The sequence below is a fragment of the Dromiciops gliroides genome, chromosome 6, assembly GCF_019393635.1.
Source record: "Dromiciops gliroides isolate mDroGli1 chromosome 6, mDroGli1.pri, whole genome shotgun sequence".
Taxonomy (NCBI): domain Eukaryota; kingdom Metazoa; phylum Chordata; class Mammalia; order Microbiotheria; family Microbiotheriidae; genus Dromiciops; species Dromiciops gliroides.
In genome coordinates, this window is record NC_057866.1 from 226,025,564 (window position 1) to 226,049,768 (window position 24,205).

Consider the following 24,205-nt stretch of genomic DNA (forward strand, 5'->3'; position numbering starts at 1 on the left):
ATGGTGTCAACCACCACCATCATCTTTGTCATTATCATTGTTGTCTTGTTGTCATCTCTTGAGTTGGACAGGCTAGTTTTGGGACCTCCCCCTCAAGCTTTAGCAATGTGATGTTTAAAATCTAATACATGATGGTGCAGTGGATAGAGCACCGGCCCTGGAGTCAGGAGTACCTGAGTTCAAATCCAGCCTCAAATCCAGGGTTCTTTTTTATGCTATTGCAACTACATTTTGAACTCAATAGTATGGGCTTATTTTCATAGAGATTCTTTTAAGATTGTGTTTTAATCACAAGAAGAATACATACAAGAGCAGACATGGAACTGTCACAAAAGGGGAGACATGCACAAAGTCCAGGTACTGCACTGCCTTGGGAAAAGCCAAGAGAATGGCTATTGGCAAGAATCGAGGTTGGATTCTTTTGGTTTAATTTCCCTCCACATGGCACCCGTGGCCGGGCTATGGCATCTCATTGGACACCTGACTTCAATTCCCCTTTCCTATAGGCCTGATGTCATGGTGACATCTCAGTCCTATGCATCTGATTAAGCCTGACTCAGTTATTTCTCTGTTCTTTTATGGTAACCTCCATAATTATCTCAGGTGTCATGATAAAAACAATGTTTCATTTGGCCTTGACATTTGCTACCAATTATATTACATTCTTTAATTTCTCATAATGGCATGAAGATAATTAGGCAGATGATGCAAAAAGTGATGAAACAAAGATAAAAATTATTTTCTAAATTAATATCACAATTGTCTTCTCAATTTATTCTCCAGAGAGGGGAGTGTAGTAACATTGTTTTAGAGAAGTGTTTCAATTTTTTTAAAAAATTATTTCATGTGTAACAACTTGACAATAATTGTAAAATCTCTAAAAGATTCTGAATTTCCTTAGACATGTTTTTGAGAACTCTCATTGTTTGATTTGGTTATTGGCAAAGCTATTTAAAGTTGTGGTAAGCTCAATTTTGTAAGAAAATCTCTCAGCTGACTACCAGTATCTGAAACACCTGAGGGACTTTACAATCACACCTGAAACTCTACAGCTGAGGCTTGTTAGTTGATCATCAGCATCCACACCTGAAAGACTTTCCACAACCACACCCAGAGGACATCCAAGAATCATCTGAGAAAAGACTTCCAAAGACTTAAATGGACATTTTCCTGTTTTCCTTTTCCCCATTGTATATACACTGTTTATAATGTCCACCTGCTTAAAGAGGAGTGCCCCCTTTTAGCCTTTGTTAATGCATTGCTCAATTTCTTTTCTCTCTTTTTATTCCCTTTACTTTGTTAGTCATAAGTATTTGTAATGTTATTGCTTCATGTAAGGAAACAATGTCTCTTCATGAAGCACAGGGGGGAATGTGAGAATCAGAGCCCCACCACCCTGCTGAGAAAGACATTGTGAGAACCAGGGCAGCTCCACCCTGAGGAGAAAGCATGTGACTGCCTGGCATCCAGGTACCCTGCTTTCTGTTCCACAGAGGACTTCTGGGAGAAGCCACTTGAGAATCACTCTTTTTTGTTCTAGGACTTCAGGTGGCAGAGAGAGAGAGAGAGAGAGAGAGAGAGAGAGAGAGAGAGAGAGAGAGAGAGGAAAGGAGATAGGCTTTTCTTGCTGTACTCCATGTGTTATCTTTACTCTTTAATAAATATTTAAAAGCCTAAATTCTTGTTGAATTTATCAGTAAATCTTAGCTAGTTTTCCCCAAAAACCAGGATGAGGGTAGGTAAGGACATGTATTAGATTTTCTTTTTCTTGTTTTTTTCGTGAGGCAATTGGGGTTAAGTGACTTGCCCAGGGTCACACAGCTAGTAAGTGTTAAGTATCTGAGGCTGGATTTGAACTCAGGTACTCCTGACTCCAGGGCCGTTGCTCTATCCACTGCACCATCATGTATTAGATTTTAAACATCACATTGCTAAAGCTTGAGGGGGAGGTCCCAAAACTAGCCTGTCCAACTCAAGAGATGACAACAAGACAACAATGATAATGACAAAGATGATGGTGGTGGTTGACACCATATGACACTTTCAGGGCTACAAAGTGCTTTCTCCCCTACCCTGGTGGTCACTCAACAATGCAAGAAGTAAGTAAACACCTCATGGATCCATAATTTCTTTTATGTGAACCTGACCTCCATTGAGGCAGATCACACCCTTCCATGCCTCAATAGGCATCTTCATAGGTTACTGTGGCCAAAAATAAAAATAAAATCCATCATTCAAGGAGTGGCCAGTCTTCTAGGGAGGAGCTCCTCCAAAGGCAGCAGAAATACCCAGCCTATCCCTGGGACTCAAGCTTTTTTCATCATGGTAAAACTCAACCCACTGTCTGCTCTTCTAGTATAGTTTTCTAAGACCCCAGAATCATCTCCACATCACAATGGTGCACTCTCTATGCAGCACCATGCTAAACACTGGGGGAGATTAAAAATTTTGATGTCACAATTCCTGCCCAAATAATCATATTGTTGTTGTTCAGTCCTTTCAGTCGTATCTGACTCTTCATGACCCCATTTGGGGTTTTCTTGGCAAAAACACTGGAGTAGTTTGGCATTTCCTTCTCCAGATCATTTTAAAAATGAGGAAACTTAGGCAAAGAGGGTCTCATTGCTAATAAAGTGTCTGAGACCATATTTGAACTCAGGAAGATGAGTCTTCCTTACTTCAGACCTGGCACTGTGGCACCACCTAGCAGCCCTGTAACAATAATCATAATCTGTTCATCTCAAAGTGGAGGAGTAAGACAGAGAGAGAACGCCATATTGTGTTCTCATGCGACAGGATAAGTTCACTACGGAGTTTCCAAATGAGAGTGCCATATGAGTTCAGTCTGAGGCAAAGAAATAGAATGATAGTGGAGAACTAGGAATGTTGCTGTATTTTACAGATGAGGAAACTGAGTTTCAGAGAATTTGAATAATCTTGTTCCACAGTTGCATTAATTTAATTTGATTGTCCACCATTCGAAATGATGAAACAGGATAACATAAAAGAGAAATATAAATCAATTATTATGTAAATAAATTGAATAGAGAACTGCTTGTATTTGTCTCCTCATTAGGCCTCATACAGTTCTGGGAGGTAGGTACTACTATGATCCCCATTTTACAGATGAGGAAAATGAGGCTGGCAGAGATTAAGTAACTTGCCCAGGGTAACAGAGCTAATAAGTATCTGAGGCAGGTTTTGAACTCAGATCTTCCTGACTCCAAGTACAGTACTAGCCACCTAAGCTGTCAAACAACATTGAAACCTGTCAATACAGAGATACACACACACACACACACACTAAATATAAAGTGAATGGATTGAGGTCATGGGTTGAGATGAGGAACCTAAGGCTTAGACACAGCCACATTAATTTGCCCACTGTCTGGAACAGGATGTTAACAGAATTACAGTCCCCATTATACAGATGAGCAAAAACTAACAGGTTAAATAACTTGCCCACATTCTGAGGCAATGGAAAAAGGCATCATTCCAAGACTGCAAACGTTGTTATCCCTACTGTGCAGAAGTAGAAACTGAGGCACAGGGAGGTTAATTAATTTGCCCACTGTCATATGTGCAGGGAAGTCTCAGAGGTGGGACTCAAACTCACATCTCATCACTAGATCTTTTTTCACTTGGCACATCACCTGGTTAAAAAGTCTTCACATTTCCAAGGGGGCACATTCTCACCATTACTATTTGGTCAGCTTGTCCTTCCCAATTTGAGTCTATTCACCAACCATTATCGACGCTCTTTTTTCTGGAATCATATACAGTCTTTTAAAATCAGAGTTGAGTTTATGCCACTTCTCCCTGGGCTCTCAATTATTCATAATTAGCCAGTTTGTATCTCCAGTGATTTATCCCTTATATCACCTTTCAAGTACCCTAGGTTCATCACTCAATAGTATGTAAAATCTTTTGAACCTCAATAGTCTCTTTAGTAATTACTCTTCCAGGCACATGTCAACAAGTACAAATGCAATTAATGAGCTTGGCAGTGAGAAGACCACACTTATTGACATTGTGATTAGGCAATCACAAAGAAGAGGGTGAGGGTAACCTGAGGCTTAACTCCAGGAGGTCTCCATTAATTCAACCAGATCATAGAAAGAGCAAGTCTTCTGTATACATGTCTGAGCCAGTTATCTCTTTGGGTTGGTTTTTGTGTCAAGTCAAGATCTGTGGGTCATAGGTATAATCCAAGAAGCACCTCCTTTTCTACCCCTCCCCGCAAAAAGAAAGTTTTGGGACTTGGAGATTGAATGAGATTGGCCAAAAACTTGGAAGTCACAATAGAAATGACTATTTAAAGGTTAGATGGAGAAGAAGGACTGTAACAGAGCTGGCCCAATATTCCAATTGAAAGGCCAAGGGTGGCTTTTGACTCTCTCCAAGTGATTATTCTCACCACAATTATGTCAGCCACCATGGGAAATTAATGTCATGGATCCAGAGCTGAAAAGGAAAAAAAGGAAGGGGGAAAAGTGGAAAAGGAAAAAAGGAAAAGTGGCCACCTAGTCCAACCTCTCCTTCATTTTAGAGATAAGGAAACTGAGGCCCAGAGAGGTTTACCCAGTGTCACAAGCACAGGAAAAGGATTCAAATTCTGATCCTGTAACTCTTTTACTGCACCATATTTGCCTCAGATTATTTGGTATAGTCCCCTATTTTTATTTTTATTTTTTTACAGATGAAGAAACCAAGGCACAGAAAGATTAAATGTCACATAACTAGTAAAGAACACATCTGGGATACCAGTTCTCAGTTTTCTTCTATGCTTTCCCCTAAGTCACACGGTCTCTTCCAGGTTCAAAACCCTAACTCCCATGTCCCACTCTGAAAGGATCATAACTGTCCCCTGCCTCTCTCTATCATCTCTAAGCTATCATTCACAAGGTTGTAGTGGCTCCAGATTTTCTTTAGAATAAAATACAAATTCCCAAGATTGGCTATCTTTCCAGGCTTATTCCTCATTGCTGCCCTTCATGGTCCAACCACACTAGACTCTTCTCCAAACTAAACACGTCATTTCTACCTCCAGAATGTGCTCCTTCTTCGTCTCTCCTCAGAATCCTTATATATATTATATATATATATATATATATATATATATATATATATATATATATATATATTTTTTTTTTTTTTTTTTTTTAAGAGGCAGCTAGGTGATTGAGTTCATAGAGTGCTAGACTTGGAGGCAGGAAGACCTGAGTTAGGTTTAATCCTGGACAAGTCACAGTCTCTCTCAGCTTCAGTTTCCTCATGTGTAAAATAGGATTAATAATAGTATCGAGGCGGGCAGCTAGGTGGTGCAGTGGATAGAGCACCGGCCCTGGAGTCAGGAGTACCCGAGTTCAAATCCAGCCTCAGACACTTAACACACTACTAGCTGTGTGACCCTGGGCAAGTCACTTAACCACAATTGCCTCACTAAAAAAAAAAAAAAATTAAAAAATAATAGTATCGACTTCACAGAGTTGTTTTGAGGCTCAAATGATATAATATATGTAAAGAACTCAGCAAACTTTAAAGTGCTATATAAATAGCTATTATTAGAGTCTGAGGCCTGATTTGAATTCAGGAAGAAGTCTTCCTGACTCTGGGAATATCTCTGAGAGATATTTATCTTGATATCCCTAGTACCCAGAATGCCAGGTAGAACAGAGAATGCTGGGCCTGGAATCAAGAAGACCCAAGTTCAAATCTGCCCTCAGATGCTTAGTAGTTGTGTGGCCCTGGACAAGTCACTTGAGCTCTGTTTGCCTAAGTTTCCTCATTTGTAAAATAGGGTTAACAATAATACCTACCTCATAGGGTCATTGTTAGGATCAAATGAGATCACTAGAAAATGCTTAGCACATAGTAGGTTCTATGTGAATATTATTTGTATCCTTAATATACACCAGAGGCTTAATCATTGCTTTCTTTTTTTTGGGAGGGGAGGTTTGGGGATTTTTTTTGCAGGGCAATGGGGGTTAAGTGACTTGCCCAGGGTCACACAGCTAGTAAGTGTCAAGTGTTTGAGGTCGGATTTGAACTCAGGTACTCCTGAATCCAGGGCCGGTGCTTTATCCACTGCGCCACCTAGCTGCCCCCAATCATTGCTTTCTTAGTTGATTTGAACGTATTTGGTTCTGAAGGCCTTCAACAACCTAGTTCTGATCCATTCAGCTCAAACACCACATCAGAGGTAGAACTTAACACAGGAGCTCCTTGAGAAAAAGAACGCAGTGTCTGGTGCATAGTTAGGTGCTTAATAAATGTTTATGGACTAACATGCTACACACTAATCATTCTGGCCCAACTGGATTACTACTATGACCCAAACTCATTTCCTGTCTTGGAGCATTTGCACAAACCTCCCCCCACCCCCCCCCACCCCTCACCCCCCACCCCGTCCCATTCCTGGGAGTTGTGTCAGACTCTTTGTGAACCATTTGGGGTTTTCTTAGCAGAGATACTACAGTGGTTTCCCATTTCCTTTTCCAGCTCATTTTACAGATGAGAAACAGGCAAACGATTAAGTGACTTGCCCATGGTCACACAGCTAATAAGAGTCTGAGGTCTGATTTGAATTCAGGAAGAAGAGTCTTCCTGACTCTGGGACCCACACAGTGCCACCTAGCTCCAACCGTCCCCCTGCAATTTATTTATTGTAAATTCTCTATAAACATTTTTCATTAATGAAATGATAGGATTTAAGCTATCTTCAAGATATCCTTGAGCTCATATCTGAAAGGGTTAAAGCATCCCTAGACCATAGGGCCTAGAAAAAACCTAACTTTTAATGATTCTAGAATTGTAAAAGAGCATTGTTCCTACTTCGATTAATCCTATACACACCTAAGTGAGCAATTTGTGGTTTAAATTCATATCCCACCAGTTGGCTTTTCATGTCAAAAATGGCAGATTTTCCTCAATTTGTCTCAATTCCAAACTTTGATTCCACAAAGAAAGTATTTGAGGCTGAGCTCTGTTCTCCTTCCAGGAAGGTAATCCCCAGCCCGTAGGAAAACAGAGGGATTTGGCTTCCGGTCGTCTCAGTTGCTGCATAACTACCACATGTCTCTAATTTAAGGGCATGTTGAAAAGAAAAGAAAAGAAAAACTAGCAATTATGAAGTGAGCTCTAGCCTTGGGTATCTGTCATGCCATCACTTAAGCAGCTATTGAATTGAGTTTAACTGCCATGAAAACGGTATAGCAGGTACAAGACTGTTACACCTAGCTGAATCCAGTTACATGCCAAGTCACGTGAATTTAGCCTTGCAGGCATCATCAGATCTCCTAAAATGGGATTACACAGCAATGCTCAATTGCAATTTGTTGCAGATGCAAGCAACATCAGGGAAAAAATACAACACAAATTCTAAGATGGGGGCTTGGAACATGAGCAGGAATTTTAACTAAATGAGAATTTTGTTCTAACAACGGCTATTAATAACACCACAGGAATGAGATTTTCAGCAGGTAGAGTAAATCTGGAGAATAGTTATGCTGATGGAGACTAAAAAGTGAGATAAGGACCAAATGGGCCCAGGAAGAGAGGTTTTCTATTTGAGACTGGCAAAATTCTCAAAGCTCTGTAAGCACAGAGATCAAAGCATAGGAAAAAAGTTCTTTTAAATGTCTCTGCTGGGAACAAACCTGGAATCCAGTCTTCTCATCTATATACCTCAACACTAAATATATGAACAAATTATAATTGGGAAGGAAATATGATGCCCTGGTCTTTGTGGGTCTTAGAAAATTACAAACTTAGGGGCAGCTAGGTAGCACAGTGGATAAAGCACTGGCCCTGGATTCAGGAGGACCTGAGTTCAAATCTATTCTCAGACACTTAACACTTACTAGCTATGTGACCCTGGGCAAGTCACTTAACCCCAATTGCCTCAGCAAAAAAAAAGAAAGAAAGAAAATTACAAACTTAGAGGGAACATGATAAAAAAAACAACACTCACACACAACCACAAGGTGTTTCTTGATTGTTCAGCAGCCCTTGCAGTGCCTGTCATATTTATTAACCAGTTAAACACTGAACATCCACTTTCAAGAAAGCACAATATGAAGCGTGTGTCTGAGCTTTAAAAAATAAAGGAGTGAGACAACAGGAACATTCTTTTTTTTTTTTTTTTTTGGTGAGGCAGTTGGGGTTAAGTGACTTGCCCAGGGTCACACAGCTAGTAAGTGTCAAGTGTCAGAGGCCAGATTTGAACTCAGGAACTCCTGAATCCAGGGCCGGTGCTTTATCCACTGCGCCACCTAGCTGCCCCCAGGAACATTCTTAAGTAATATATTTTTTCTTTTTTTTTTTTTTTTTCAGTGAGGCAATTGGGGTTAAGTGACTTGCCCAGGGTCACACAGCTAGTAAGTATTAAGTGTCTGAGGCCGGGTTTGAACTCAGGTACTCCTGACTCCAGGGCCGGTGCTCTATCCACTGCGCCACCTAGCCGCCCCCATTCTTAAGTAATATTAAACCAAAGGACCAAAGATGCTGAGTATACTTCTCTCCCTTTCTCCTTCCCCCTCCAAAATTATTGATACATGGAAAAATACTGAAACCCTTCTCATCCACTTAGATATATGCCCATATATAGATGTAGATATAGACATCTATGTCTCTCTCTCTCTCTCTTTCTCTCTGTATGGGATAACTGCCTCATAGCACATCATGCACACATACACATATATATAAGGAGATACATCCATAGAGACAGATACATAGATATGGTATGCACAGTACTAGGTAGCACAGTGGATAGAGCACTGTGTCTGGAGTTAGGAAGACTCATCTTCCTGAGTTCAAATCTGGCCCCAAACACTTAATTCACTAGCTGCGTGACCCCGTTTGACTCAGTTTCCTCATCTGTCAAACAAGCCAGAGAAGGAATGGCAAACTACATCAGTGTCTTTGCCAAGAAAACCCCAAATGGAGTCATGAAGAGTTGGGCACAACTAGCAACAATAGATATAGATAGGTAGATAGATAGATAGAGATAGGTGGATGATACGCAGACAGATGGATGCTAGAATCTACCTATGTATCTCTCTGCCTTTCATCAACTTTCCTCCCCATGCTCTAGCTGTATCTCTATGTATATATGGGTGTGGGTGTGGGGGTGGGGGTGCAAAGGCAATTATACCAACTCCCACTTCAGTTGGCTACTTGGTTTTCAGATTTTGGCTACGTCTCACCCTCAGGGCTCTAGAGGTAGCTCTGAGGGGTTAGGGATTATTTTTCTAGTGCCAGCTCATGAGTTGGACTTTCACTTAAGATTGATATTCCTCAGTCAGCCAGACTCAATTAGCCCTTAAGAAAGAAGGATTCATTAAGGTGGTATATCTGGTATAAATGTGGCTGCAAAAGTCTGGATACATTCTCCCACAATCACCTACAAAGGCCTTGGCAAAGTGACCTCAGGCTTAGAGAGCATCCATAGCAAAGGGGCATATGTGGCTCGGCTCCCAGTTGCTGGCAGTCTTTTTCTCCCACTCTCATTCTCCCTTTTATAAAAGCGTCATAAGTCATCTCATTGCCATAATTCTCTCCCCTCTCCAATCCATTCTCCACACAGCTGTCACTGTGTGGGCAGACCATGCCACTCCCCCTACTCAAGTAAATTACCATAGTGCCTAGAGATCAAATATCAACTACACTGTTTGGTTCTTAAAGCCCTATACAACCTGATCTTAGTTTACTTTTTGACCTCATGATGTATGACTTCCATTCCCCCGCATCCACTGGGATCTGGTATATATATCTGTTCTCCTTGCCATTCTCATAGAGGATACTCCGTCTTCCACCTCCAAATATTGCTCGGCTGCCCTTATTCCTAGAATACTCTCCTCACTTCCATTTCCTTCAATATTCAATTCATGCATAATCTTCTACATGAAGCTTTCCTGATCTCCCTCCACTATTAGTGTTCTCCCTCCCTTCACTCCCTTGTATTTGTTTTGTATTTATTTTGAATGGACATATTTTTGCATATGTTGTCTCCCCCATCAGACTGTAAATTCCTTGAAGAAAAGGATTTTTAAATGTTTTTTTCTGGTTATCTCTAACACACTAAGCAGAAGGCATAGGTCCCAGACCAGGAACAGAAGCAGGAAGGAGAAAATTATCCAAAGGATCTTCTATCTACTCTTTGGTTATCAATGGAAAAATCCTTATTGAACCACATTGTTTTGTAGTCATACCAAAGCAGGCCAATAGCATGCATAACATAATGGTTCAGATGCTTAACAGACTCACACAAGTACACTTCCATCTATTTTTCATGGCTTTGTGAAATTGATCTATAATGGGATCCCACATGAGGCCCAACAAATCTCTGCAAGGAGCACTTGGATTTTCTTTGCACCCACCATGACTATAGCCATTGTGGGTATGCTTCTAAATCAACAAAATAAAGAGGAAAAAAGACCAAGGTTCTGATTGGATTCATGTCCTCTAACTTGTCTAAGACCTAAAGTCAACCCCGATCAAATCCCATTATTTTTACAAGGATTTGTAAAAAAAAAAAGATGATTAGAAACTAAGCTTCACTTTTATTTTCCCTGTGGCAAGACCGAATTTCTCCAGCTCTTACCTATAAAACGGGAGTCACAGAATCCTAGATCAAGATCTGGAGGATTTCAAAGGCCACTGTGTTCAAATACCTCATTTTACAGATGAGGAACCTGAGGCCATGGGAGGTCACACAGGTACCTGCCAATTTACCTATAGATTTGTCTACAGACATAACTCTCTTTCCATTGTAGTATACTTTTTCTGTATGTTCTTGGCCTCACACATGAGGGAACATTTGATGTGTCAAATGTTCCCAATAGATAAGCAAACTGAAATAGCCCAATCTCTGCCCAGCCAATCTGTGGAACCACACTGCCAATAAAGACAATAATACTTTTAGTGCCTACCTCATAGAATTATTGGTAGGATCAAATGAGGTAATAATTACTTACCACAATGGAAGTGCTTACACAATAGCCAGTTCTAAATGGCACAGTAGATAGAGCCCTGGGCCTGGAGTTAAGAAGTCTTATCTTTCTGAGTTTAAATTCAGCTTCAGACACTTACTAGCTGTGTGACCCTGGGCAAGTCACTTCGCCGTTTGTTCATATGTAAAATGAATTGGAGAAGGAAATGGCAAACCACTCCAGTATCTTTGCCAAGAAAACCCCCAATGGGGTCATGAAGGGTTAGCCATGACTGAACAACAACAAAAATCATATACACATCAGAGGGAGGACTTGAACCCCTGTCTTCTTAACTCCAAGACCAGCTTCCTATCTACCAGGCTATGGTGGATCCTGCTCTGCTTTTTTTTTTTTTTTTTTGGTGAGGCAATTGGGGCTAAGTGACTTGCCCAGGGTCACACAACTAGTAAGTGTTAAATGTCTGAGGCCATATTTGAACTCAGGTCCTCCTGACTCCAGGGTCGGTGCTCTATCCATTATGTCACCTAGCTGCTCCTCCTGCTCTGCTCTTAATGCCTAGATTAACTTCTCACCTTGTGTCAGAGGAAAGAGGGACATCTCAAACTCCCAGCTTGCCAGTCCTACAAGCAAAGTTCTCCAGAGCAGGAAAAACAGGTTAAAATGGAACTGAAAGTCCCCCGGCAAGTCTCTTAACCTTCACTGCCTCCCCGCCCCCCAAAAAAGTTATAGGAAAATGGAACTGAGAATTGTTTACCAAAATAAATAAAAATACAGTGGTATCTTGGTATTTGTCATTAATTGGTTCCAAACGGCTCAATGAGTGGCAAAAACGATGAGTACTGAACACATTTTTTTTTTCCATAAAGGGTAATGTAAATTGAAATAATATATTTTAACCCCCCAAATTTTCACTTTTATTTGGCAATTTGAAAACTGGAGGTTGTTTTTGATACAAAACCTTAAAACTAGACAGATAAATAAAAAACAATAAGTAGATCAAATCAAATAAAATTTAACTTCGCTTTAACCAGTCTCATCACAGTTGAAGACTTGCTGGGGCTGTGGAAGGAGGCTGGCAGGGAGGTGACCTGATGGGGAAACCAAGGCAAGGGGTAGGCTGCAGTGGGAGGGGAACAGGATGATGTGCGGAGGAGGCTGAGCCATGATCTCCTCCATTCCTTTCCGGAGCAGCAGCAGTGCTGGCAATGACCGCGTGGTGACGGTGGTATGGCCACACTGGGCGTGGCCACACATGGCGGGCCCTGGCCGAGGCATCTGCGGGGCTCTGGCAGCAGCAGCAGACGAAGCTGAGGGGACCAAGGGAGAGGGCAGGCCGAGGGGAGGGGAGGGGTCCGAGCAGCCGCCCCCAGAGCCAAGCAAGCATTTTCTTTTTCTCATTCAAATGCATCAGATCCCCAATTCGAAACTGACAAGTGCCAAGGTATGACTGTACAACATAGGTGATGTTAATTTGCAGGTACTTTGACGCCAGTAGAGTAGAAAACCCTGGGCAAATCACTTAACCGGAGCCCCCGGCTCCCCCCCCCCCCCCCCCGCATCTCTAAGATGCTGCTATGAACTGAAGAACAAACAGCTTCCTTGCAGTTTCTTCAGCAGGCATTCTCCATATCAATAAAATCCCAGGCTCAGTTGTTTTGTTTTGTTTTTTAAATGGGGGCGGGGGTGATGGAGGGACAAGAAAGAGTGAGTACAGAGTGAGGGCAAGACCTTGAGGCAAAAAACAAAACAACAAAACAAAAGAAAACTCTCTAAGAAATCTCCGCAAAGTCCAGCATCATGGAAAAGTAATAGACAGTGACGGTGTTGAAGAAAACAGAAATCGAAAGCCTTGAAGCCAAATTATCTAAGCTTTCTCATCTTTCCATCTGTAATCTCCAGTCTCCCAGGTTAAGCCAGTTTATTTTATTTTGCAGTCACTTGAAGATTTATCCTTATCTGAAACGAAAAACAGTGATTCTGGAATCAGAAGACCTGAGCTCAAGCCCCAGCTCTGACATTTATTTATAAGCAAATGATCATGGATCTTTGCCTTAGTTTCCTCATTTGGAAGGTGGGGATGATAAAAATAAGCTGTTTCAAAAGCTCATCTGAACTTTTGCTGACAGCAAAATGGTTTTAAAACTACAAAATAATACATTTGAGTTGTTCCCTCATTCTTGAATACTTCCAGTTTTGAGAGGACAAGCAAATACAGGGTGCTGTAACAATTCACAACCCTATTGAACAAGTTCGAAACTTGGCCCTAAAATTAATTTGAATAGGAATTTTAAAGCCAGAACTAAAAAGTGGACAGAATACAATCAAATAACTGAATATCAGAGATCAAAGCAAAATCAACAGTGGGAGGGAAATACATCCTGAAAGAAAACTGGTCAGAGTGCATGCAGATAAGAGATTCTAATAGCCTCTCTAAGAAACAGGAACAAAGATTCCCTCCACTCTTTCAGCATCTTCTTTTACTTTCCACAAAACGATTTCTTCTAAAGTGTGATTGCCAATTTGAAGCTTTTCCATGATCTCCATGGCTTTGCACTTCCTTTGCTCACCAGGCTTAAATCACTTCTCATTAGTCCTTTCCACTTAACTTCAGTAAGCTGTTTCAAGGTGGGTGGCCCACAACACCCTGTATCCTCTCAGCCTTATGGAAGAAAATCTGTAAACCAATCTGTGTATTCTAGTGTATCAGGGATGACAGAACTCAGAAAAGCCAGCTCAGGAAAAAGGAAGGATGGGAATAATGTGGCTTCCACACTTCTAGAAAGGACTCATCAATCAGTATACAGGACAGACCCAGAAGGGTCCAGCTATTTCTATTCCTGATTCACCTCATAAGTTATCCAAGTCAATTACAGCTTTGGGTTGGCCAGTGAGGAGGGAGAAAGAAAATTTATATCTGAATCATGGTGTTTCAATAATTTGATAGATCCCTGATCTCACAAAATCATGGAATCTTGGAGTTGAAAATGACCTCAGACAGCATCCAAGTGCTTCCATGACCCAATAGGCACAATTCAACCAGGAAATCACACTCTCCCCACCCAACCATGGACATGAAGCCATTATGCTTCTCTCTGTGTTGTGTTTATTATTTCCAGATATTAGGTGAGTGAGTATGGAAGATAGACAAATACAAATTACAAACTTGTGAACTTCAAAAGGTGAGTTGCCACATTTAAGGGATGTAAAAGTCTTTCCCACTGAGGTATTAGTATCGTTAATATCATAACAATTAAAATAACAATAATTGTTGTTATAGCCAGTCAGATGAACTTGGATACCAACACTTTCTCATAGCATTTTAAATCTCACACTATCACACTTCCTCATGTTTTGCAATAATCAATTATTAGAAGGAAACAAGCCAGAAATAAAAATTAATAAATTCAATTAAACCATTTGATATCAAGAGACAGCAGTGTGCCCAGTCTTATTTTTTTTTTGTGGGGCAATGAGCGTTAAGTGACTTGCCCAGAGTCACACAGCTAGTAAGTGTCAAGTGTCTGAGGCCAGCTTTGAACTCAGGTCCTCCTGAATCCAGGGCCAGTGCTTTATCCCACTGTGTTACCAGCTGCCCCTTTTCTTTTCTTTTTTCTTTTTTTTTATTTTACCAGTCTTATTTAGTATCTTTATCAATGACTTGAAAAGGGAGGTAGACCACTTATTTTAATTGTTGATGATAAAGGTTACAATCAGTCATAGATCCAAGGAGACCTTGCGAATCAGAAAATAAGACATAGCTTGGGGGGAAAATGTGAATTGATTCAAAAGCAATAACAAACTACAAGGAAGAGATACTTAGAAAAATGAAAATAGGGACTGAGAACAAGAATTGGAAATTAAATAGAAGTGTGCAGGTGTGATACCTAGATAACAGGTATTCTTCTCTAGCTAACTAGAATATCCTAGACCAATGTTTGTCCAAGGACATTACAATGAGAGTTGCTTTTGTAATAGAATAACATTGTTCATTGTTGATATCCAAAAAGGAGAGCTCTAAACACACGCTAATTGACCTAAGCTTTTTTAACCCTCATAAAGACTCAAGTTTGGAGAAAGAGAAATATATAAATATATGTATGTGTACATATATAACTTTTAATATATGTGTATATATATGCATTATATTTCTCTTCCTTTAATTTTCTTTCTTTCTTTCTCTCTCTCTTTCTTTCTTTCTTTCTTTTTAGTGGGGCAATGAAGGGTAAGTGACTTTCCCAGGGTCACACAGCTAGTAAGTGTCAAGTGTCTGAGGGCCGGGATCCTTTAATTTTTTTCATGAGAGTAATTATTTTGCTATATGATTTTACTCATTAGAGATTTCAGCACCCAAGCACACCAGATTGTGAAATGAATTCTCCATTTACAAATATAATGGTGACATTGCTTTCTTCTCAAATATCAACTGGTTGTTTAGGGCAAGAAATGATTGCAGGAAACTCTCCTTGAACTGGAAGGCATGAACAGCATAAATAACTGCATAATCCTCAATGTCATCTTATCTTCCTCCCTCACCAAACCTTTCTACCAGAGCTAGCAGAACGTAATGGAACTGAATGATGTTAATTTTATTTCATTTCATCACCTTGGTCATAAGTGCTAATGAGTGATGTAATCAAAGCCCAAATAGCAGAAGGGAAAAGCAATGAGACTGGTTAATATACAAACTGTATAATTGCTTCCATGCCCTAAATGATCCAGAGTAGGTTGAGCCTGCATCTGTTATCAGTGATAGCCATCCTTTGGCTGTATAATAGGAATTTAATTAAATATGCTCTTTTAAGTCTTGCCCTAAGTTACACTGGTTTTCAATTATTTTAGAATTCTTGCCTCAACATCAGTCTTCAGCTCCGATAACTTCTAGGATCTGATTATATATCTAACACCCTTATGTGCAATAGAGGTTTGTTGTTGTTGTTTTTTTAATATTGTGATTGGTTTGTTTACATGTTAAATAATTAAACGACATTGATTAGTCTCCCACGATAAAAAAAGATTTTGCTCTTGGTCTATAATTCTACATTTCATACACTGAGAGACAAGAAGATTTTGTGAAAAGCCATCAAAGAAGGACTCGTCTTTTTCTTTTTCTAGAACTTGTTGGGGATAGATGAGCCAGGGAGGAATGGGAGGTGATAAAACCTCTTGGTCAAATGAGGCAGACCCACAGTCTGATTCAGAAATTAAAATTTTTAATAATCTTAATCAACACAATTTAAAAATTATAATTACAAACCACACAAACCCCTTATCTGAAGAGACAGCCCACCTTAATTTCTAAGTACCACATTATCATCATATATAACAAGAATACCAGCAAAGGCCCATGCCAAAAACAAATGAAGCATCCCAAGAATCTCTCAGCAGTAACTGGGATAACTAAACTACTTCACAGCATTAAGTTGACTGGAAAAAGAAAACATTTCAGTAACACTCTGTAAAAAACTGTGTTCACCTCCATGGTAGAAACAATCCATTTCCACTTCTTTTGGTGATGTGAGCAATACATAAGCCAAGGCTACAGAAGTAGATTCTCTCTTGGGTTTGTCCCTAACTAATCCCTTAATGATTCTCCAGTGACATCTGATCTGCAAGCGGAATAATTTGTGTTGCTTTAAGGTGAAAGAAGAAAACAGCTGCATGTTTGCCTCCATCACAGTGACACTGGGACCAGGTTTCTAGGTGTGGAGACATAAAGAAACCTGCTCTTTAGTTCTCCATTGCTCTCCAATAGGAAGTGTTAGAGTGTTCCATTGTTAGAATTCCAGGCTCATGAGACTGGAAGTTAGAAAGGACTTTAGGGACCACAGAGTCCAAGCCCTTCATTTTCTACATCAGCAAAGTTAGTTTCTCTTCCTCGGTTCCAAGTCTAGTTCTTTACTGAGTCAGTCACATTTGTCACAGCTTATTCTGGGACCTTTGATCCAGATGTTGTAGATAGTTAGCTGGAACAAGGCAATGAGGATCCCTGCAGAGGGCTGCCACTGAAGGAAGCTGATGAGGACTCCCCTCTATTTCCTGAGGACCAAGCTCTTTGTCTCTGGCTGGCTGGTGCTGGTAGCCTTGTTCTTTCTCCATCTTTTCTAAGGTCTGCATTTCTCTGTTCCCACACGTAGATCCTTTCAGAAAAAAATAAAACATAATTGTTCAGGTAATCCAATAACCCCACTGAAAAAGCCCTCAGGATAGGGGTTCCTAACCTTTGTGTGTGTCTCATGAACCCTTTGGCAAATCTGATGAATCCATGGACCTCTTTTCAGAATGGTTTTTAAATGCATAAAGCAAAATACATCCAATTACAAAGGAGACCAAATGATGGAAGCTGGTTGCTTTTAGAAATATATAGAAAGACTTCCATGAAATAAAGAAGAGTGAAATGAAATAAAACCAAGGGAACATTTTATACAATAAAAGCAATATTGTTCAAAGAACAGCTGTAAATGACTAAGTTACTTTGAGTATTATAAATACTCAAATCAACTCCAAACGACCTGTGAAGGGAGACACTACCACCTCCAGAGAAAGAACTTATAAATAGTGTGGTTTTGACATACACACACACACACACACACACACACACACACACATATCTATCTTGGTCTCAGGACCCCTTCACACTTAAAAATTACTCTAGGGGGCAGCTAGGTGGTGCAGTGGATAGAGCACTGGCCCTGGAGTCAGGAGGACCTGGGTTCAAATCCAGCCTCAGACACTTGACACTTACTAGCTGTGTGACCTTGGGCAAGTCACTTAACCCTCGTTGCTCCACAAAAAATAAAATAAAATAATAAATAAATTTTTAAAAATTACTCTAGAGAACTTTCCTATTTTGCAAGTTATGGCTGTAAATTATTTATAAATTATTATTGCATTAATAATTAAACTGACTAACAATAATCAAATACATGTTAACAGAAATAACATATTTTATGAAAAATAACTGTTTTCCAAAACAAAAAAAAAATTGGTATTGTTTTATATATTGTCTGCAGATCTCTGTTTATGTCTGGCTTCATGAAGACAGCTGGATTTACATATCTGCTTCTGCATTCAGTCTTTTGTGATATGTTATTTTGGTTGAAATAAATCTCATCTCACATAGATATGTAGTTGGAAAAGGAAGGAGGATATTGATAGGTAAATAACATCTTGGTATTATTATGAAAATCGTTTTGACCAGAGGCAGCTAGGTGGCACAGTGGATAAAGCATGGCCCTGGATTCGGAGGACCTGAGTTCAAATCCTACCTCAGACATTTGAACCTTTACTAGCTGTGTGACCTTGGGCAAGTCACTATAACCCTCATTTGCCCCGCAAAAAAAAAAAAAAATTAGTTTCGAACTTACAAACTGTAGCCTTGAAAAGATGTTTGGGGGACCTTCAGCAGAGCACACTGATGGATAAGAACCTTTTCTACTCAATAAAATCACAAGATTAGTCTAAAACTTTTAACAGATCACATTTTCAGTCTCTCTAAGTCTCCATCAGTAGAAATATATTTTTTTCCTCATAACTATAATAGATTTTACACTCTGCCACTCACCCATACCCTCTCTTGTCCTTCACAATAGCAAAATATAGATATTTGTGAGATAGATAGTATGCCACTATGAGACACAGTATCTTAATGGACCACTTGGGGTTAGCATTCATGACTTTGATCAAGTTAGCTCCTGAATTTGCTACTTTCTGATTGTTGTTGTTCAGTCGTTTCAGTCATGTCTGACTCTTCGTGACCTTGTTTGGGATTTTCCTGGCAAAGATACTGTAGTAGTTTCCCATTTCCTTCTCCAGCTCATTTTACACGTGAGGAGACTGAGGCAAACAGAATTAAGTGACTTGCCAAGTCACACAGCTAGTAAGTGTCTGGGCTGGATTTGAACTCAGGAAGGTGAATCTTCTTGATGCCAGGCCCAGCACTCATCCACTACTCAGTGATAGAAATATTATAACAAGACCCCTAGTCTAATCCTTATTTCTCCAAGTCCTTATCAGGAAAATTCATTTGTTTTGTTCCACAGAGTAGGCACAAGATCCCTGAGGAAAACCAGGTTTGATCCAACTCTTCTCCAAAACGGTGATAATAGGGGCAGCTAGGTGGCGCAGTGGATAGAGCACCGACCCTGGAGTCAGGAGACCTGAGTTCAAATCCAGCCTCAGACACTTAACACTTACTAGCTGTGTGACCCTAGGCAAGTCACTTAACCCCAATCGCCTCACCAAAAAAAAAAAAAAAACCACACACACACACCCAACCCCCCCAAAAAACAAACAAAACAGGATAATAGTAGCTACTTCCAGAAAATACATTGTAAGATTTATTCGAATTCTCACCATGCCTTCTGTTCCTCAGAGAAATGTTGTCATGAAGAAAGAGAGCAGTATTATTATTTAACAATAACCCTTCTTAGAAAGGATTGAATTTTATGATAAGCAAGCTAAGATTCAAGCAATGGCAGTAACTATTAACATATAGGAGTCGCACTGCTAAAAGTGCAGTGTCTAAATGGCTACAGCTTATGCAACTCAGAGGAGAGATTCCATTTAATTAAACAGAGGTTCATCAAGTGTAGATTTTCAGTCCTAGAGCTAGATGTTTATGTTGCTTTATGGCTAGGAAATGAGGAGCCACGGGAGGGAGTCAGTACTGAGTTACAAAGGCAAAATGCTAAGAAATTGAGGTGGGCCCAAGGCCCAAGGCCATTTCATAGGGAAGGCAACGTTTTTCTGGCTTAAAGTTTTGGGGTTTATATTTCCTTTTCTGAACTCTCCTATGGATTGTGATTTTAGATAGTGTCATATAACTCCACAGAGTTATATAACATATGTTATATGACATATGTATAACACTGATGTCAGGGACCCATTATTAATGTAATATTTAGTTTAATTAATAATTAAAAAAGGACTATGAAGATCCTTAGGTCTAAAGGTATCTAGTCCCCACTGTTATCTGAAGCCAGTCAGTCCCAGAGCAGCCTTTGGGAAGGTATAGGAGGTGGTGTATAGTGGCTGTAAGGACTGTGATGAAATAATGGGATTTAGCAGATACTCAAAGACCCACTGGAGATTAATCAAGACTGATTGAATCAAGTGAGAGTAATTGACTGCTGATTAAGCCTACTTCAAGTTAATTGGATGTAATCACACCTGGCTATCCCTTAAGAAGGTATTGTTCCCAGGAAACTAGACTGTGAACTCAACTTGAGAACACCTTCAAAGACAATGGGGAGGTTTGGATGAGGCCAACCAATCACCTTGAAGCAGTGTGTTAAGGACCGCCTCTGTTCCAGATCTATAAAAAGCTTCCACAAACAGCTTGCTAGGGAATTGCTGATTAAAACAGGCTGGGGAAGGAGTTCCTGAGTAAGACAGGCTCCTTGTAGGAGTTCTGATTAAAGCAGGCTTGTGGAGGAGGACTTCAGGAAGAACCCAACCATGCTGGAACTCTAGGCTAGGTAGGACTTCTTTTTCATAACCTTCTGAACTCTTTGTAAATATCTGTATGCTCTAATAAATGTTTTTTTTTTTTTTAGTGAGGCAATTGGGGTTAGGTGACTAGTGCCTAGGGTCACACAGCTAGTAAGTGTTAAGTGTCTGAGCTGGATTGAAACTCAGGTACTCCTGACTCCAGGGCGGTGCTCTATCCACTGCGCCACCTAGCTGCCCCTCTAATAAATGTTTTAATTGCCCAAAGACTGGTACTGAAGTCTTTTAATTTTTGCGACCACAATTAAGATTTAAACAATCACAGGACACTTCAGTAGTTGGAGTAACTTCCAGGTCCAGTCAGATATCTGTTAATTTCTGTTCTCTAGGGACAGGGACTAGAATTATAACTGCATTGGCAAGGGAAACTACTAGGTGAAGAAATTCCCTCTACCACTTCATGTTTGCATCTTTTGCTCCTTATAGTCCTAGCCAGTTGTATACGGCACATTCAGTGACATGTCCAGAGTCTCACAAGCCAGTATGTTTGAAAGGACTTCTGACCTTTAAGAAGACCTCAATCCTTAAATTTACCAGTCTTTCAGAATAAATGGGGCTAACCAGAGAAAAGGACAAACATCTTAAATGGCTTAAATGGTGACTGTCCCAGCACCCATCTATAGCCCAACAGATGGTCCCAGAATCAAGCCAGAGTGGAAAGCAAAGGATTCTTTACCCACATTTGTCAAATAGCTCGGCTATTGGTAGTTATTTTTTCTGAGAAGGTAGTGTCCTTCTTGGATATAGAATGGGTGGTAATAAAAGTCCTTTTTTTTATGGTGAAGATAAGTCCTAAATTGAACCCGTATGCTCCTCCCTGAGGTATCACAATACAATTCAAACACAACCCCAGTGTATTGATGGTACTGTTCTACAAGGTGAACGTTACTGAGCTCTTAAACTATTACCCAATAAGAAAGAAAGCCTTAATCACCAGGTTCAGGGGGAGAAGACTGGCCACCATTTGTGGTGAAGTGTGGTGCTCCGTCACAACCATAACCTGCTAGAGAATGAAAAACACAGAAAGTAAATAATTACATTTTAAATTCTTTCACAGTAAACCAGTTGTTTTCCAAGGGAAAGAAAGACCATCCCATCAATATACCTTGCTGACTAAAGAAGACGGTTAACCACCACCCATGTTTTATTGTGTCTAGTCAAACAACCAAGTCTATACTAAAATAGAGGACTCTTTTTTTCCTAGTAACTGATGACTTTGTAAAAAGAATCCCAGACGACAATGAAATTCTTAATTAGGAAAAAGTATTACTCTTTGTATCATTCTTACATATGTGCAAAGAGGATTCATTATCTATTATACAGAAGGTAGAGAATTAAGTAAAGATTCTGCTTAATGGTTTTACATCCAATTAGATATGAAAGCTTAGCATCCAGGGAAATAGAGGAAAGGTTCTAGAGAGCTGTAGTAAATAAATAAGATGTGCATCTCATTAGATAATTGGATTTTTTCTTAGTCCATGTGTCTAGTTGGCTGAATAAATTAAAGCCTAGCTCCCCAAATGGGGTCAGGGAGTCTAATGCCCAGGAAAGTAGAGAGAAGGTCTCAGATCAGCAGCAAGAGGAAATGAAGTGGTTTGAGCTCATTAATTAATTGGATTTCATCTCATGTCCTTATGCCTTTTGTTTGGGTTAGTTTCTCACTTCTATCTGATAAATAAGTTAAGCTTCACTCCAAAGGCGACCAGAGAACCTAGCATGTGGGGAAAGTACAGGAAATTATCTGGAGGCAGTGACAACATCAACTACATGGATAAATCTCATTACATTCACATTTTGACTCACATCTCACAAATAAGCAGCGTGCCTGAGTTGCACTAAGTTAAAGGTGTTAGCCAAGAAAGCCTCCCAAAAGAGGATGCAGGACTAGGACTGGTAACATGAGTATAGAAAGCCAAGGAGAATTTTTCTGGACCCTGGAGAAATATGCTATGTTTGTGTTTCAGTCAACACCATATGAATGCCAGTACTAACAATTTAAGTTGGTTCTCCCATACTAGAGGAGAAAGTGAAAGTCCCCAAGGGATGCATTTTCACTCTCCAGATGTGTTCCATCGGAAAAAAAAAATGACAGAAGAGTTTAAAGGAGGAAACAAAAATGTAAAAAGGCAAAGGGAGTTGCTACCTTTGACCAGAGGTGGAGAGAATGGAAAGGGGGGACACTGAGAAGGAAGACTGAAAAGAGGTATGGAAAAACAGTGTGGCATACATAGTGGGATAGAGGAATTAAGGGGTTCTATGGTCCATTTGTTTTCCTGATTTAAAGAATAAAGAACTCACCATCTTCCTGGGGAAATAAAGGAAGGCAGGTCTGATGAGAAATTAAGAGCTGGCTAAGTAAATTAGCATTTAAAATTTAGATTTCTGGATCAAAGATTAAAGTATAGGCATAATAGGCTCTTGGTAAGGGAAGGTGTGCATCTATAAGGACTAATAAAAAATGTTCTTACCTATGCCTACATTTCTAATCAAAAATGCTTTTTAATGAAAAGAAGGGGGGTAGGAATGCCCTAAGCAGATCAAATAAGTCTGGTCCTACCAGGTATCACAGGAAGAGGAAGAGCAAAAGAGAAGACCAATCAATTCAAAGGAGACAATATCCATGTAGAGATCCAAAATTAAATTCAGACCTGGGCAGCTATGGTGACGCAGTGGATAGAGCACCAACCCTGGATTCAGGAGGACCGGACTTCAAATCCAGCCTCAGACACTTGATACTTACTAGCTGTGTGACCCTGGGCAAGTCACTTAACCCCAACTGCCTCACAAGAAAAAAAAAAATCAATTAAAAAAATTCATGACCTGAAAATGTCTATTTAAAAATGCAAAAAGTATAGGTTAATAAGAGCGTGATGAATTAGAGATCCTAATGCAAAAAAGTACATTTGACCTTTGTGGAATAGGACTGATAACTGGATTTTTGCTTTGGAAAAGTGTTTCTTATTTAAAGGGAATCATTGGAATGGTATGTATATTAACTATGTCTATTAACAAAAAAATATTTTATTGATACTAGAGTCAATAGAGAGTTATCAAATTGAGAAAAATTCTTAACATTATCTCTATTTGCAGATAATATGATGGTTATTTAGACAGAGTTAATTAAAAAATTAATCATGACAATTAATACCTTTAGTAAAATACCAAGCTATAAAACAAATACACAGAAGTCACTAGCTTTTTTTTTTTTTTTTTTTTGGTGAGGCAATGAGGGTTAAGTGACTTGCCCAGGGTCACACAGCTAGTAAGTGCCAAGTGTCTGAGGCCGGATTTGAACTCAGGTCCTCCTCAGTCCAGGGATGGTGCTTTATCCACTGCACCACCTAGCTGCCCCCAGTCACTAGCTTTTCTGTATATAATTAACAAACTCCAAGGAGGAAGAGATGAGGAAGAGAAATTCCCTACAAATTAACTATAAAATAGCTGGACATTAACTACCAAGTCCATTCACAGGATTTATAGAAATATACCTACAAAAAACATGGCAGTGATGAAGCAATATAAAAATATGTTACTGACATGAAATATAGGTATAGTCCTATAAGAATCACACTACCAGATTATTTTTATAAAACTAGACAAATGACAAAATTCATTTGGAGAAACAAAAGATCAAAAAATTTCACAAAGAAACAATTTTTAAAAGAGATCAAAGAGAGCATAGATTCAAGACAAAATAAAACAGATGCAGTTCTCAGATTACTATGATTAAAAAAGTAATTAACAAA

General features: G+C 39.6%; 1 protein-coding gene across 1 annotated transcript in view; it reads right to left on the bottom strand.

Annotated features, from left to right (window-relative positions):
- Positions 1–16,145: 16,145 nt before the first annotated feature.
- The window catches only part of EGF (epidermal growth factor), a 140,606-nt gene continuing 132,546 nt past the window's right edge, over positions 16,146–24,205 (bottom strand). Inside the window, 4 exon segments of the mRNA XM_043972334.1 lie at positions 16,146–16,958; positions 16,961–17,089; positions 21,394–21,459; positions 22,758–22,764. Coding sequence (XP_043828269.1) covers positions 16,912–16,958; positions 16,961–17,089; positions 21,394–21,459; positions 22,758–22,764 — 249 coding nt within the window. The 3' untranslated portion in view covers positions 16,146–16,911.